Source organism: Nomia melanderi, chromosome 11, assembly GCF_051020985.1.
Source record: "Nomia melanderi isolate GNS246 chromosome 11, iyNomMela1, whole genome shotgun sequence".
Classification (NCBI taxonomy): domain Eukaryota; kingdom Metazoa; phylum Arthropoda; class Insecta; order Hymenoptera; family Halictidae; genus Nomia; species Nomia melanderi.
The window spans coordinates 8780366-8797946 of record NC_135009.1 but is presented as its reverse complement, the minus strand read 5'-3'; the positions used below and the strand labels follow the sequence as shown (position 1 = coordinate 8797946).

Below are 17581 nucleotides of genomic sequence, written 5' to 3'. Positions count from 1 at the left end.
AATCTTAGCTCCACGCGGAGACGGTATGTAGCTTTATGATGCACTGCAGAATTTGATCGAAGGCGTCAAGAGCAATGATTAATCGAGGGGTCGTGATGTTTTGTTATTCTAATTTAGTAGATGTCGAAGATAAAGATTTAGTTTAGATAAAATGAAAAGATGAATAAAGGTATCGGGGAAAGTTGTGAATTAGAGTAGAATGGGGTGTAAGGAATATCTGGTGTAAGAATGAGTATTATAATGTTATTGTTAGTCATTCGATTGGTATAATTTATTGCATAGGAAATAATGATTAGACTGTCGACTTTCTTTGCAAGTGCAACACTACAGATTCACATTTCACCGTCTAACGTTCTGCTGTGCACTCAGTGCCCTAAGTTTTGGAATGCATTACAGGTACATTTCGTGCAGTCTAAAAAATGTTTGACAGATTTCATGTGTGCTTGTTACTCTGTGGAATATAGGGAGCTAAATATAACGTCCCCAAGGGTCAGAGGCTTCCCCTGTTTCGCAAGGCGAAGAAAAATCCCCCACGAATTTCAAGGCCTCACCTGTCGAGCAAAGATTCGTTCGACCAGCGATCGATTATCGTTTCTCCTCTTCTTTTTTTCCGAATGGCGTAACCCGTACTCGCCGGCGATAGACTCTCACACGGAGCTATTACTCAGACCGAGGAATTTGATTATCCGGAGGCGGCCGCAGGATATTACGTGTAACTCGTGAAAGCGGGGGTTTAACGAAACCGACCGGCCAACACTTTCCCCGTCGGTTCGTTGAAGATTCATGAAATTCGCGCGGAAATCGGGATGTCCACCGAGATGGATATGATTTCGATTACAGCGAAAATCGGGCCAAACGCGTCCTGGACGCTGCGTGTTCGAGGATGCGCGCACCCTTTGTAAACGCCTGACCCAATTGAATTCTTGCATGCTGAGCGATGGTGGGATTCAGGGACCTGTTTGCTGCGGTGGTGATGGTTTAAGGTGGTTTTTGGGAATTTTTATTTGGAAACTGTATTGAATGTATGGGTTCTGAGGTTTGTGAAGCGATTTATTTGTTGTTTGATAATATGTATATATAATAAGTAATATGTACAAATTGAAAATTTTGAAAATTTTTGGAAGTTACGAAGTTTGAAAGCTTAAATATTTGAATATTTGAAAATTTGGAGATTGAGAGGTTTGGACATTTGAACATTTAAAAATTTTAAACTTGATAAACTAAAATTTCATATACCGCGAAAACAAATGAATTGTCTTCATTAAAAATTGATAACATCGTACGCGAACAAATGGCTGTCGAGATCCCCCATGACAATACCGATGTCGCTGTTTTTGCTTTGATCTTTGCTTGATAACTTGGGCGAGCAATACTCCTTCTATGTTGAAACGTTGGCGTCTCCAAGCAACGGTCGCACAATAAAAAGTAACTGGTAAACGGCGGGTATCGATTCGTCGATAAAACACACGTGTATCCAGGGAATCGGCGGAGGCACCCGGAAGTGCGATTAACGTGTTTGTTCGCGTGCCGGACGATAACCAAACGAGTGTACACGCGTCGCTCGTAAAACTATATTAGACAGCGACATAGGAGATGACTTTCGAGGTAGTCGAGGGTGATAAGGTCTGCAAGTAAATCCATTTCGATAAAAAGATTCTCAATCTAATCAAAAGTTTCGTTTCTCCTCGGTGAAAATTGAGATATGGTTTATAGTGGTTTCAATCTGCAATAGTCAGACTCAGAGAACAGTTTGTGCAAACTTGCAGTTTCAAAAACAAAATTCAAAGGAAAAGAAACAATATTGCAGCATCAAGTTTGTTTAAAATCCTTATTTCACCAAGTTCCACGGTTTAAGTAGCTTTATAAGCTGCTGTAAATCGGTAAAGACGACTATTAAAGTATCTCTGATCGTTTGAGACCCATAAGAGTCCTCGGAGAGATACCTGAGGCCTCCAAGAGTCTTCAGAGGGATACCTTTCAATTCCTCTCTAGAGTTTCCGAGGCCAGGCTGATCTTTTACTTCATCGAGTCTTTCGTTGTACACACATTGAAATTTAATACTGTGGGATCGTGAGTAAAAGAGACCAGCTGGTCCAGCGGGACTTAGAACGTCAGTGGTTTCACTTTTTATCTTTATTGGCCTGTTGAATTTTAGTGTTGCAAATTCTTCACAGATTTCTTATTGCAAATTTTTAGTTACAAACTTTAGTATTATAAATTTTTACTTACAAATTTGTTTGAATAATTAATAATAATTGTTTGAATAACTCTTTATTTTCAAAGAAAAGAATGGATATTTAAAGCAATTTCGTTAAATTTCTGCGAGAACAGAACAAAATTACGTTAATTAGATATCAAAGTGGGTACTTTTGTCAATGCAAGAGTTAAAATTTCTATTCAACAACCATGGCGACCGTTTATCATTCCAACAGATGCGTTTCAGTTACAACATATCCGATGATCGATTCAGTAACAAGCGATATGCTATCTATTCAACAGTTATTGATCGATCTTTTGCTGGAATCAGTTGTGTTTATCTGATTCTTTCGCTTCCACGAATACGATAGTATAAATATTAAGTTTCTGAATTTCTCGTTGGAATTTTTGGATCTCGTTCGATTGAAGTTCCCTCGTTCAAGGAATCGTGAAATCACGAGAATGACGCGAGTGCTGGAGTCTGGAAAATACAGAATAAAATGGACAGAAGAAAATTCGGGGAATGGTTACTGCAGTTGGCGACGATGTTCGAGTGAACGGTTGCTCCAAATACGTCAGTAGTCGACAAATGTGGCGCGCCGCGACGCCGAAAAACAGCGATGCTGCTTGTCCGGCGGACGTTTATTCGCTGGAGAGTCAGGAACACGCGAGCATTCCTCTATGTTTCGCTGTAAGAGGCTACGTGCGCTTAGCAGCGTTAATGGCAGCAACGATACAACAGTTGAAACACTTTTTCGTGTAGAAAGTTACAGTTCATCGAGCAATTATCAGTATTTGAAATTGTGTAGTTTCAACACTATTTGTTTGTAAAATTCCAAAAAACAAGTTTTGGAATTAATTATTAAAAATTTGTAAATTTCTAATCTTCTGAATTTTTAACTTCCCAAATTTCTAAGTTCCCCAGATTTCTAAGTTTCAAAGTTTCCAAGTTTCTAAATTTGTAAATTTCCAAATTTATGAATACCGAAACTTCTAAATTTTCAAACTTTGACATTTATAAAAGCTACACCAGAATCAAGCACTGACGATATTCAAGTAAACCCCATGTTTTCCACAAAAACTCGTTTTCGGGCTACGTAACCCTTGCAGTCGGCTCCCTGGATCGAAATTAGCTTGCTAATGAAGCCTCGTCGTGGTGTACGGGCAATTTTATTTACGGCCGGGGTTTTAAATTAGGAACACACGTCTTTCCGCGGGAAACGGTCTTTCCGTCGTATTTCGTGAACCACCCCAGCCGAAACGGAGGAATACCTTCCCCCAGTCGCGCACGCAACGCCGATCGTTTCACCGTTCCGGGGAATTAAAGTATTTCATGAAATCAATTCACGGACAATGCGCGGCGGGCGTCCTTGCCGCGATTAAACGCTATCCATAGAGAAACCTATTAAGCTGATCACGGTTACCGCTTCGTAGCAACCTTTTGCGCGGTCCGAATCGCGCGCAGAAGCACCGAACGAGTTCTCTGCCAGCTCAAATTGACCGTGATAGATCGTCAAACCTCCCGTTTTTCTTTAACTGTTTTTTTTTATGATGCTAAATGCAATATACAAAATATAATTTAATGACGAGGACGTTAAGAGAATTTACATTATAGAACATTAAAGTTGTAACTGTCTTTCTTCGTTACAAAGATTAGATATTGTTTGTATTTATACTGTGGAATAATTAGTATATTTATTGAATTCCGTGTATTAAGTAAATGGCAATACGTTCGTATATTATGTAAAATGACTTGTATCAATGTTCATTCATACAGTGCATTATACATAATACAATAGTATTTACTATGACGTGGTATTGCGTCATCCGCACTTAACGCCTTAATTTGGCGGAGGTGTGGATCATGAATCAAAAATCACTCCAAATTTTCACAACCACACTGCGCACCAGTAGTACCAGATAACATTCATAAACTAATTTGTCTCCCTTTATATAGCTACAACTGAATGTTTCTATAAAAATAAAAGATTCACAGAGAAATATTTAAAAAATAACGGGAAAATATTAGCTGCAGATTCTATTTAATCAGAGAGAGGTTTCTCCAAGATTTTACGAAATTGCCAGGAAATATTTTTTTAAAAAAGGAGAAAAATACGAGGAAATATGAAATAAATTTCATAGGGCTCGCGCTGATTTAATCGTTTAACTCTGCCCCGTTGATGATGCCGCGAGAGACGAAAAGAGAGAGAGAGAGAGAGAGAGAGAGAGAGAGAGAGAGAGAGAGAGAGAGAGATCCGAGTACGAGCAAATGGAAAATATGATGGAATTAGGGTCGGCCGGAATTGCGGAGGGACAACGGGGGTCACGTCGGAGTTTTACGCGGTGACGTTTCTATCTCATTGAAGCGACGGGAAACGAGGGCGTAGCTCGGTGCTCCCGTCGCATCGATATTCGAGGTGCTCGTGAACGCTTCCCGGCGACCCGTAATTCGCGGTCCCGATGCCTCGTCACGAAATCCTTGCTCCATCCCGACGATGACCGAGTTAACTCCGGAAATACCGTGTCGCCTTCGCTCGAGAGGATCAAAGACAACGAACCGTCGTAAAAAGCGGGAGGAACAGAGTTCTTGTGAATATTGGTTTATCCTTTGACTCGTGGATTCTCTCACAGCAGTCACTGTGCCTATTTCCCTTTGCCTTTAATAATTCACTGGAAGGTAATAGTAAAATTTAAGATGAGAAAATGATATTCATATCTATTTATATTTTGTACCTTTAAATATAGTACAAAGAATATTTTTAGAAAATTCTAGTAACCGATACCTGAGATTTCATATTAAGAATTGTTCATTTCAAAAACTCTTGATATCATTTGAAAAATATTATATTGTTATATTCTTAAATTTTTGATTTTCCTTGACACAAATTGCATGAGCAGCGAATGTAATAATCCAAGGGTAGCGTTGCTCAACTTCGTTCATTAAAATATTTAATATTATAAATACTGTCGAAACGGAACCTGTCAAGTCGCAGAACAAAATGTGTGTGCCCCCGTAGCGCAACGTGTACAGTGCAAAGGATTAATACATAGTGGCGGAAACAGGAAACCCGCGATGCGGCTCGCGGATCCTCCCCGGAATCCGTTGGCCCAGTTTCCGTTCCCGACTGGCCGCAAACTCATTTGCAATTCCTATTTTCCGTACGGACGTTCGAGTTAATTAACCTTGAACGTCGTCGCTGTGACCAGCTCGCACCGCTGTACAACTAGACCCCGCCGGTTAATTGGTTCTCGAAACCCCGGCACGTTAATAATCCTTTCGTCGGCCGTTTCGTTGGTCGCGTACTGTTCATTGCTCGGGAGAAGAGCTCCTGAACAGCACAGGTCCTATGTGTTTTGTGTGTAGTTTCAATTAGTTACGTGTTACTGTATCGAGAAACAACAAATTAGTAGCGAATATGAGATGAGAAAAGATTCGTACCAAACACATATTGAAAATTAGTGTGACTTGTTTACAGTTTCGATTGGTTACGCGTAACCTTATCGATGAATAGGAAATTAGTATTGTAAATGAGAAGAGAAGATACGTGCCAAACGCATATTGAAAATTAGTATGTTTTGTTCGTAATTTTGATTGAATATGTATAACTGTATCGACGAACAGCAAATTAGTATAGAGAATTAGATTGGTACAGACGAAAGCTGCCCAATTAGACCTGCGCTCTTTCCAGAGGTCTTCTCCTGCGCAACGAAGAGTATGTACGTAGGTACAGTGTCCCTTTCACCGGCAATGCAGCGCCTGGCCACGCGTAATTTGTTATCGGCTCACGCCACGAGCAACACGATCCCGCGCACACCCGTCCTTGTGACCCACTATCCGACCTTTAATCGCGCCGACACAGGATGCGTTTCTTCGATTAAAACTTTCTAAAAATTGCTCAGTGGTTGCAGGCTAATTTCGTCCGCGTTCGCCTCGCCACTGCCGGAATTCAAGTTCCGTTGATAAAGGGGATATCCCAGGAACGGGGTGATAATAAGATTGAAAGAGGAAAAACACGGGACTTGTCTCTGGTTTTCTGTCGTATTCCTGTGGTCAATGAGTTCTCTTCTTCCCTTGAGTTTAGAGGGTTGATTTATGGTGAAGTAGAATTAGGTAATCGGTAAAGTTTCATTTCTCCTAAATTGAAGACTTCCCAAATTTAATTTGCTCCCGAATTAAGGAATTTCAGAATTAGACTTTGCGCAAATGAACAAATTTCACACTATTCTCTCCTTATTTTCTTTTTTCTGCCAGCATAATTAGATAAACTTCTATCGATAGGAAGAAATTCCTCGCATACCTAGATAACATTTTGAATTGCAAGGAGAATTTCAGTATGTCGACCACACGTGCTACCGTTGAGCCGAACACTATTCGTTCAATGGTAATAAGGTTCGAGTCGCTGAACAGTCGAAATAGAAAAGAAAAGAATTCGTGAAGCGGGCACGCGCCGGGAAACCGTAATAGAAAACTCGTTAGACCGTTGGGTCACGAGCCGAGGAGCGTACCGCATCGATGAAATCGTATTTTCCCGAGGCGGAGCCGGATCGAGAGGGGGAGAGAAGGGAATAAATGCATCGTAAGCAGCAAGCTCGCCGCGAATTCGTATAACTTTGGCAAATCTCGATACCAGCCGCAGCTCGAGCTCGTCCGGTGCACGCGTTTTAATGGGTAATCCTGTTGTAGATGAAAATAAACCGCGTGACTTTTCGAGTCGATGCTTCCAGATAACGCCGCTAAGCTGTCCAATCTCGTTAACGAGCTGACTATACCGCGGGGGGCACGCGGACTGGCGATGCTTTAGGCAAACTCATCGACGATTCGGTTTGCATAAGATCACTGCGTCGATCGTGCTGTGCACAGAAATATTTCTGTTTCGATGCGTGTCGATAAATTGTATCGTGGTAAATCCCTTAACCGAGTTAACCATTTCCATTAGAATGGAGATTTATCGCAAAGATTAAAAAAAGTAATGTACATTTCATTGATAGATTCTATAAAAGCTAGAGTCTATAAAATGTAAAGTTTATGGAAGATAGAGTCTATGAAAGATAGAGTTCATAAAACATAGATTCTATAAAATATAGATCATAAAGCAGAGTTCATAAAAGGTAGATTCTATGAAAGGTAAAATTTATAAAAGCTTGCGTCTATAAAGGATAGGTTCAACATCTAATAATTAATTACTCCCTTCTCTAAACATACTACTGTGTCACTGATATCTTACCCTTCACCCCCCATATTACGACTTAATAAAACAAAGAATTACTCACTTCCTTCGACCAGAAACTAAATATTATTCTCCCCTTATCAATTATTACGTGTTAAAGTAAACATAGACATAGATAACCACGGAATCCTTCTTTCTTCCCAACAAATTATCAACGACAAAGTAATTCCATCCAACGCGGTTACGAAAGACATCATAGGACAAGGGGTTAACTGTTTTTCTTCTTATTTTATTTCTTCCCGTTCTATCAGTCACGACGCGAATTGTCTTTCCGTCGGCGTTTCGCAAGAACAGAAACGTTTTCACCATCGATTTGCTTTCTTCCTTTCTTCCGCCCCCTTGGGACAAGTGTTTTTATTATTCCGTTCCTCTTCGGGTAGCGTTTCGTACTTGGCGACTCCATCCGCTACCCGCAAGGTCGATATTCCGGTTCCTCGCGGCGAGGAGGGTGCGCGACGCCGATGACATTTACGAGCGGGGCCGCTTATGGTCGCCAAGTGGCACCGGAAACTCGCGAAAATCCCAGAATTTCACCTGCACACCTGATTATTATGCACTCGCGTCGTTCCGAGTTCTTTTTTGCTCTCGCTGCATAACTATTTGGCAGAGGCGAACTCTTCGATGCGAGACGACCAGCGTGACTTTAGATCCGCGAACCTTTCTCCCGTTATGCAATTTCATTATTATTCGCTACCTGTTTACAAACAGCAACTTGTACCGTTGGTTTTATTCAGATTTCGAGGAAATTCTTGGTGGAATTTCATACCTGGAACGCGAAATTCAGTGCCAATGAATTATTCGAGCTACGGCAGTATATAATTTCCAATTTCCTTGTTTTAGAAATTAGACGTATGATGAACTAAAAGTACCGTGGTAAAAGTTTCGAATATTTTGAACAATTTTCATCTGCCGAAGATTGAATGGAATTATTAAAAGAGAGAAGAAATTATTAGGTAGCTAGATTTCATTGTAAATTATTCATTTCGAGCGATAAACAATTATTTTTTCAATCAAGAATATATTTAAGATTTTTGAGAATATTGCTTGTTTAATAAATATATTGTTACTAGTAAATTAAAAAAATGTATACTATTGTTGTTATTGGTAAAATGAGGACAAATGGGTCAAGAACACTATGGTGGATAATATTCTTCTGCTTCAACTGGATTATAACTCAAGTTATGCACCCAGTTACTTCATCTTCAGCCGAGGGTGTGTCTAAACCCTTCTTACACCTGATTCTCCTAGGAACCACGTGCGCGGTTCGACTAGCATTCGACAGATAACCGATCGTAGGGTTTCTACTTGCTATATACATTTGTCAATCGGGAAGAGTTTACTCATCTGTAATACGGCATGGGAAGCATAAACAATGACGACGCGTAATTCAGCCCTTTGTGTGACTCGATACGCGACACGCGCGTGTTTACTGAGCGGAAGTTTCCTTACCGGAAGCAGAGTACTCTGAATATTCATTTAAACCGTTCATCGCTACTGTCAGACCTAGACCAACGGTATCGTTCGGCGTTTGTGAATCATTGTTCTTTCTCTTACCGGTTAGCCTCTGTCTAGCTCCTCGAGGAAAGTGAACTCGATCGAACTGAAGCTATTCTGTCAATTAATAACGGTAGATGTCAACATAAATGCAGTTTTCTGCTTCCCATAACTATTAAATACGAACACTATTCTTCTGGAATTTTTGTTCGAATAAACTAACATAAACAGTAATATAACAGCAGTATTAAGTTGAGATTGATAATCTCAGTGTTACAAGAATAAGATAGTACATACATAGACAAGTTTTTCTTTTATTATGAAACAACATTTTAAAGTTGTCGGAGATATTGTTGTCCCGTGTAAATCAAGGTATTATCAATGACCAGTTAACAAAAATGTGATAGATGTCTTGGATGACTAAGAAAATTGCCCGAAAAATGAACTTTGAGGTCCACAAGAAGCTTAATGCAGTTCAAAATGGAACAGTTTCATTGTACATTCAAAGCTTCATTCAAACAAGCAATGAGCTACGTACATTGGTAACGATTTTTTTGTAGTTTACTAAAATTCAAAAGTGTCCTCGAAAGACTCGGTATGCGGCTGAAAGGTTAAGTAAACGCATTAATGCTGAAGGAATGGAAACTAGCAATTCATTTTGTTGAATTTACTAATTAGACCTAATCATTGAAGCAAGTTTTCTCACCTGCGTGATTATTTCTTTGTTTCAGGGAGGAAGTGCAGGAGCACACGGTCAGGTGGAACGCAAGGTTCGAGTTTCTCTGCAAGATGAGTGCTAACGCGTCGACCTGTGTCCTGGACCCCTGCATTTTAAGGATTTCCGTCAGAAAGGTAGCTAACTTTGATCTATGGTTTTTCTTGTGATTATCTCTATATTTCCTTCAATTCTTTCCCGCTCGATGCTAATCGGTTTTATCGATTTCGTAGGAATTGAAGGGAGGCAGGTCCTTCCAGAAGCTCGGCTTCACCGACCTGAACCTCGCGGAATTCGCAGGAGCTGGACTCTGCAGAACGAGGTACCTTCTGGAAGGCTACGACGCGAGACACCGGCAGGATAACTCCATGCTACGCGTCGCGATCAAGCTGAACATGCTGTCGTCAGACATCCTGTTCAAAGTGTAAGCCTCAAATACCAGATCGAATATGAGTTTAACTATATTTTTTTCTCAAAGAAGATGCATGATTAGTTTTACTAACACAAAAACTATCGGGCAGTAAAATTAAGATTTATTGAGAGTTCAGTTTACTTATATGTTAGTTTGTTACGTATAGATCAATTTGTTTAATAATTCCTCAGAAAAGCATCTGTTTGTTCTAGTGGTTCTAATGTTAAATACCTATCAACGTCTATATAAAAATCTAAAAGCATATCACTGTTTTCAAACTCTTGATAGTCAATTGATAGTTAAATTCAACATTTAATTGAATCATTCTTTCAGGCCCTCTCCGTCGTTGAAGCAAACGCAGCTCGCGGTGCCCGGTGTGCCAGGAGTTCCAGGCGTGACGGCGGACGAAGTGACCGCGTCGGACAGATGTACCAACCGAGAGGATTACGTCTCCAGCGGTTCGCTAGCCGGTAGTATAGCTAGCGCTAGCAGCGGTTTCGGCAGTCTTCCTAAAAAGAGGCCTGCCCTCTTTTCCTCGGGTAATACTAGAAGGGCTGCCCACCGTTTTCCTCGTGCCGGAAACCATAAGACTGTATATTCGACTCTTAACCGTCCCTTGTGCCGATTGATCGATGATAAATGATGCTAACAATCTTGCACTCGCCAATAAGAATATTAATTTATTGATTTCTACCCGTGCACGGTTAAAACATACTTGATTTATGATTCCACCTTTTCATCCTCGCCTCCCCTTCTTATTTATCTTCATTTTTATCTTTGATTCAGTTGCACATTTTCTTTTTTCTTTAAGTTTCAAGTGATTCATTGCTTCTTCATGAACTCCATTCCCTTATTTTTTCAATAAAAGAATCCATGAATTTCACAGTTCATTTCTTTTGTTATATTGATCATTTATCATCATCTCAATCGGACGAATAAGGCACGGATGAGGGTTAAAAATATCCATCTCGTTGGTGAAAACACGCTTGACGGAATCCGACTTTTTCAGAGCTCCTCAGTGGGACAGAGTCGCACGAGCCCATGACTCTGAGCGAGATCATCCCGTCGGCTCTTCCAGTGGTGGAGACTCTGGCTGAAGCGCACACGGAGTCGGGCCATTCCCGCAACAGCAGCAACACCAGCCAATTGAGCAAAGGATCGGGCTACGGGTCCTTGAATTCACACAGTCAGCACAGTAGGCAGAGCAGTAGTGGTGACAGTGGCCACATTAGGTAAGGCCACCGCGGCCTCACGGTCAACGAAAAGACAAAGAAAAGATCCTCCACAAATGATGATAGTCGACCGGTGAAACCGGTCGAAGAGACAGTGGCCCACCCCAAATTACCGTCCAGAGTTCTCTTCTTTGATAACTTTTATTTCAGTAACACAAAATTTCTCGAGCACTCTCGCGACTCATTTTCAATTGCTTTACCGCTCACTCCGTATTCCGGTTGCTGAGAATCTCTAATAATCGCAGTCTCTCAAGTACTTTTCTAACCTTTTCGATTTTTGCGTGGACGAAATAAGGGAACATGAAACTCCGACGGAGTTTCCATGGAGGAATTTTTGTGATGGGTAGGTACCATGCACTGATGGTATCTTGGCCGACTAGCCGCTAACTGAAAAGTGCTCGATTCGGTGGCTATAGCTATAATGATGCCTTAGTTTCGACTTATTATTGTTGTTGGTCTAATTATGTAACTATTTCTAATAATAGTTCTGCTATTATATTCTACAGATACTTTGTATACAGTGTTAGCGAGCAAACAACACCCCTGTGCCTTTTTAAATTGATGGTAGTCGGCCAACATCTCACAGGTGTATGGTACATACCACCACACCAGCCGCTCTTGATCAGCCGAATACGAATCAAAAGATAACCGGAAAAGGAAGCATACACAGACACACAAACATACACGCAGCAAGAAATAATATAGCGACGTTCGAGCTCTAACAACCAGCTACTAACTTTGGAATTTTGCGCCACATTAGAAGCAAATTCGACGATCGCCAAGACACAAGCGATCGGGCTTACGATCTCGCTTCCTGATACTCTGTACGCTTCACTATCTCGAGATTGATCTGTCTATAGTTTGAATTAGTGGTCTCGAATGTTTCTGTATCGCCTGACCGAACAATCGTACACGACATTAACGCTGAGTCTCTTTCACGACTGACTTATGGGGAAGGAACTGACATCTAACATCGGACACGTGTCACAGACCTAGCTCACATGGCCTAGCGAATGGCTGCCACCGTCAAAAGCATCTAGTTCTCAGAGGAATACTTCTTGATTTTTTTTTCTTTAACTAGAGACTCTGGATTCTCTCTTCCCACGTATGATGCAAGATGTTCCATAATTGAAGGTGGTACAATATGATAGGGAGTGAAGTAAAAAAATAAGTCGCATATGTATAAGAATATTTTTCCACGCAAGGCATCGATTTGAAAATAATCGAGATCAGATATTTCGCGTGGGTTAGTATTTACAAGAGGTGCAAATGATACGTCATGGGTAAACTTGAACCCTGAATGTCGATTATTTTTTAAAAGAAGCTTCAGGTGAAAGTATTTTATTCTGCTGCATCAGAACATAACTTAGCTCAGATATTTAAGAAAAATAGAACTTATTTTATTTTTAATGGAAACAAATTTTAAAAATATTTCTTGGAGTTATCTTTAAATGTAGATGTAAGTACATCTTGCCCAAGCTATCTTTACTCATAATAATAATCAAAGAGCAACACGAAGTTATGAGTCAATCTGATACATTCTCGACTTATTTTTATCATATACAAAATCACCCTTTTCCCAACTGTATCACCAACTACGGAACATCCTGTACACAGGGCGAGTCACTTAAGATTGCAGCCCAAAATATCTCTGTTGTTCTTAATGCCGCAAGAGAATTTCCAAAGAAACAAACAATCTGCCTTAGAAATTTTCTTCCATCATTGAAAACAACACAGAGATTCCAAGTTCCAGTCTCAAGCACCCCGGCCCGCGTAAAAATTTTTTCTATACTCGATTCCATTCTCTTTTCGTTTAAACAATATCGCGTCGCAACTCGCGAGTTTATTATTATTTTTGCATGCTTCAATATTTGTGTTGTGATCTTTATAGGTCACCCTCCTGGCCGGTATGGGCTCCACGTATTCCTAACCCCTCGCAGAACCTACCCGCTCCGAGTCATCAAGCGGACAAGCCCGAGGCTTGTCTCGATACTGATTCCCCGTCCTCGTCTTCCTTGATGCTTCTGGATCCACGAAACAGGTTCTGGCCTGGGTCGAGTCCCGTCTCATCCAGAAACAATAAAACAAACCCTCGGAACTCGAAGACGTCTTCTAGCGTTGCGGCGCGTCTATCATCGAGCGATCAAGTAGAGATTGCATCTAGAAACGGTATCTCGAACAACGTAGGCCACCTTGGTCCCTGTAACGACGAAATCGTTGACGAAGAGGTGGTCAACGTGTTCAAGGTACCTGGACCTCAAGACGTGCCACGACACTCGCGGAAGAATTACGAAGCAAATAGTTTTGATGCAAGAAACGAACGCAATGCTGTTGTAAATTCGACTGCTATAGATAGAAACGGGAAACCCCAGAATAATAGCGTGAATGCGCCAGTCGCAAAGCCGAGAATCGGTCAGCCAGGTTGGAGGAACTTTTCCAAGACCTGCGACTGCATCGAAAAAGGCAAAACCAGCCCGGTGTTGCGATTGGCCGATCAGGCCAGAGCCGTGTCCTCTCCCGATCCTCTTCATAGGCCCGATAACCCCAGAGCTTCGCTACGTTCCGCGACGACCGGTCAAACCCTCAGGTAGGTTTCACTCGTCAACGAATTTCTCTTTCTTTTTTTTGGGGGGGGGTCATTTGGGTTGTTTTCCGTACTTTTTTCTAGTTACATTCGTTGTCCTCGATCTTCTCCCCTTCGAGACGACTTTACGCAATTGGGGGTGTTACTGTTTGTTCACTTACCGAACTTTTTTGGTAACTGTCGACGAGCTTCGACGAATTCCTCGCGCAACCTGTTGTGCTATATTTATAGTGGACGGGTTGTGGAACACCACTCTCGTGTGCCCTGTTTAACTGACCCTTCTTCGTTTTTTTGTCTTACGTTTCAGTTGGAATTCGCGTTTTTTGTTGGGAGCACACGATTTTTGTTATTGTGAAATGTTGAACATTTGTGATTTATTATATAGATAATATTAGACAAATTAGATAGACAATCTATAGTACTGTGATCTATAATACTGTAATTTGTAATATTATAATGTATAATATTATAATTTATAATATTGTGATCTATAATATTATAATCTATAGTATTCTAATTTATAATATTATAATCTATAATATATTTTCATATTCAAAACATAAATCGTATGTTTCCATCGCGGTTGCTTTAATTTCTTCCACGCTTGTGTTATCTGGTACTAAGAAGTTCCTTGAAACGATGCTTGGTAACGAGACAATCAACGACCGAGACAACACGTGCAGCATCTCGACACAGGCTAACGCTTGATCATTAGTCAGTCCGCGATCATCGACCGACCACGACAGGCACACACAAACATATACACACTTAGCCACCGCTTCGCTTCATTAACCGTGTAAATCGATTAGAACTGCTAAATTCGAGGCGATCATCGACGACACCAAACCTCCATTCCTCGTGAAACCACGTCAAACGGGATTGCCCTTCAAAAACAGTCCTCAAAGTGTTGTCCTTTTTCGTGGCTGAAAGAATTTGCTTACGTTATTGTATCTTCACGGTTCCCAACTCTATAACGAACAACAATGTAATTTAACATGTGAAAGTCCGATTTAGGCCAACTGTATTTATATAATATAACAGCTTCGCTAGAATGGAGGATGTATTCCGTTGAATGTAAACGCAACAGAGCGATACTGGCCTCAGTGTTCAGACTGTTATGCATGAGAATTGCGTAACAGCTACGGGGCGAATAGAAACTCATCACTTTCAAATTTCAATTTAAACTTTTTCTTAATTTTAAATTGAAATGATTATTCGCTCACATTCTGTACAGTGGGATTTGCATTGGATGGTGCATAGTTTAGAAACATAAGCGGAATGCATCCAGGAAACGTATAGAGGGTAACTCTGAACACTATAATTAACATATAAAGGAAAGAGGATGTATTTCCCTCGAAGCTTCCGCAATTTCAAGAGATCAGTTTATGTTATGAAACAAGCTCCGACTATATATTACAAAGAAAGGGGTTGATCATCCTTCGGCAACCCCAATTGCAGTGTTAACGATAGAACTACCGAGCGTTTGACCCGACTTTTCAAAATTTTCTCTATAAAACCGATAAGCCTGCGTTTATTAAGATTTCAGTTATCTTATATTTCGGACCGGGTATTATTAAATCTTCTTTAATAATTTTTCAAAGTATCTGTACCTTTTCAGTAATTACGACAGAAGAAATTAAAAATGGGCCATTTTTACCCATTTAGTAATTCTAGTGTCAAAGGTCTCGAGTCTCTTAAGGTTTTCAACTAAACAGCTCAATATCAAATCTCTTTTGACATATTAATGTACATGTTAAAGACCAAAAGAGAGAGATACATCCTGAGTATAAAATTAGGTAACGGCAAAGAAAACGGGAAAGGAAGAAGCGAGAAGGGGCGGAGGGAAGGAAGTGTAGCTTTGCTTCCAGTTTGGATGGCTTTGTGAATCCTTGCAGGGGTATTGGCGGAGGCCACCGGAAGTTGCTGGACGGGGCGGGGGGCAAGCTGGCTACGGTCGCCACCAGCCCAGCGGACTCCGAGGAGTCCTCTTTAGGAGTACCGGAAGTCGTTCCACCGAGCTCCCAGCACCGAAACAGCATAACCCCACCGTCAGTCCATGCTTTCGTCTCTTAATCTGTCCTTCGTCTCTTTGTGTCTTTTATATTATTAATGCGCGTGTGCATTGTATATCTGTCTTCTTCTTGTTGCGTATATAATGTGCGATGTTCGTGCTTGAACTTACTCACTTATTCAGTTACTCACTTATTCAGTTACTTACGTATTTATTTACTTACTTATTTACTTACCTCGCTTTGACCTCCCGCGTTGACGATAATGCGAATGCATACACCTTTGCTGATCGATGTTGACACCTCGCGGCGCTTTCTTGAGTTTTACTCGGGATTTCCCGACCGTAAATTGTTCATTTTGTTTCTTTTAACGTTGCTTTTATCGTTTACGCAAAAGCTATTGCTGACATTTATTAGAAATTGCTGACATTTATTAGAAATTGCTGACATTTATTAGAAATTGCTGATGGAAGAAAGTTAAAGCGTTCCCGTTGAGAAAGTAGAAATTAATTCGAAGGCACCAGCTTCATTTTCGAAAATTTAAAGCTTCGATTTCAAAAGTGCAAAGTTTCAATTTCAAAAATTCAAGGCTTCAAAATTCAAAGATACTTTAATGTATTTGCATTTGTAATTACATAAATTAGACATTTTGTGAATTTACATTAGGAATTTATGAAAATTGCTCTCATTATTCAACCGAATCAGTTTACTCGTCGAATCGGCACAATATTTCAAAACCTCTGCAAAATAGAAATATCATGGAGTAAATTTTATCGAGTTATTCGTTTCGTGTATAATTCTGTTTATTCATCTCAAATAGAAGTCGCAGTGTACCATTGCACCGACAGTTACATTACGTTAATTTGTGAATTTTCTGTCAACGCAAGGTCTTCGCGAAAAGAAGCGAAAAATAATTATTCGTCCACGAAGTGTTAAACGTCGGTAAACATTTACTTTGCCGAGCTATTTACTAAAACGACTGATTTATTGAGCTCGTGAGCAGCAACGTCGACGAATTAATTTCAGCATCGGTGCGTTTTCAGAAGGTTTCGCCTGTAAAATCCATCGCAATCTGCCGATGTGTCGCATTAATTAACCGCTTCCAGCTTTCTACAACATCAAAGAATGCTATACAGTCGTTTGAACGATTGGTTCATTAATTAATACACCATAATGCTTCGGAAAAAGCATGATTGATTCCGACAGTTAATAAACTGGTGATCAGTTAATACTTTTTCTGTTTAATTTTTCTGAAAAACAGGGAACAAGAATCTGATTCTATTCAAGACAAATAGAAAAAAAGTAAAGTAATCCTTTTTCCATCAAACAATGAGATTCATCACGTCACGATCCATAAAGTGGTATCCAATAACCCATTCGTTCGCCGGTCGCGTTCGTCATTTTGATTTCCATACATATAAATAGTTTAACATTTTCTCGTGATCGGTTGGTTCTGCCGCGCGATTGAAAGGTCAAATCGCACATTTTTCTGTTTCGTCGAGACGCAGACGTATAAATTATTTATCAATTTCTTACCACTTGTTACTCGCCGGGAGTCTACTTCCTGGAAGAATAATTTTCTGTTAGTATTTGCATAGGAGGAGTGTTTCGAGCGACTAAGCTTTGCACGCACCATGCGACTGCTGGATCTGTTCAAAATCTGCATCCTATGATGCATTTCTTCTTTCGGAGTTAGAAAATAATGGCAAGA

At 40.4% G+C, this 17581-nt stretch overlaps 1 protein-coding gene across 4 annotated transcripts in view; it reads left to right on the top strand.

Moving 5' to 3' along the window:
• The window catches only part of LOC116430580 (early estrogen-induced gene 1 protein), an 88687-nt gene that overhangs the window by 60124 nt on the left and 10982 nt on the right, over positions 1 to 17581 (top strand). The window contains exons 3-7 of one of the 4 annotated variants that reach the window (XM_031984916.2): positions 9650 to 9770; positions 9867 to 10057; positions 10379 to 10515; positions 11055 to 11277; positions 13169 to 13864. In XM_031984916.2, the coding sequence (XP_031840776.1) occupies positions 9650 to 9770; positions 9867 to 10057; positions 10379 to 10515; positions 11055 to 11277; positions 13169 to 13864 (1368 nt within the window). Of the gene's footprint in view, positions 1 to 9649; positions 9771 to 9866; positions 10058 to 10378; positions 10585 to 11054; positions 11278 to 13168; positions 13865 to 15756; positions 15910 to 17581 lie in introns of all 4 variants that reach the window. The other 3 variants (XM_031984917.2, XM_031984914.2, XM_031984918.2) reach the window with 3 other exon arrangements.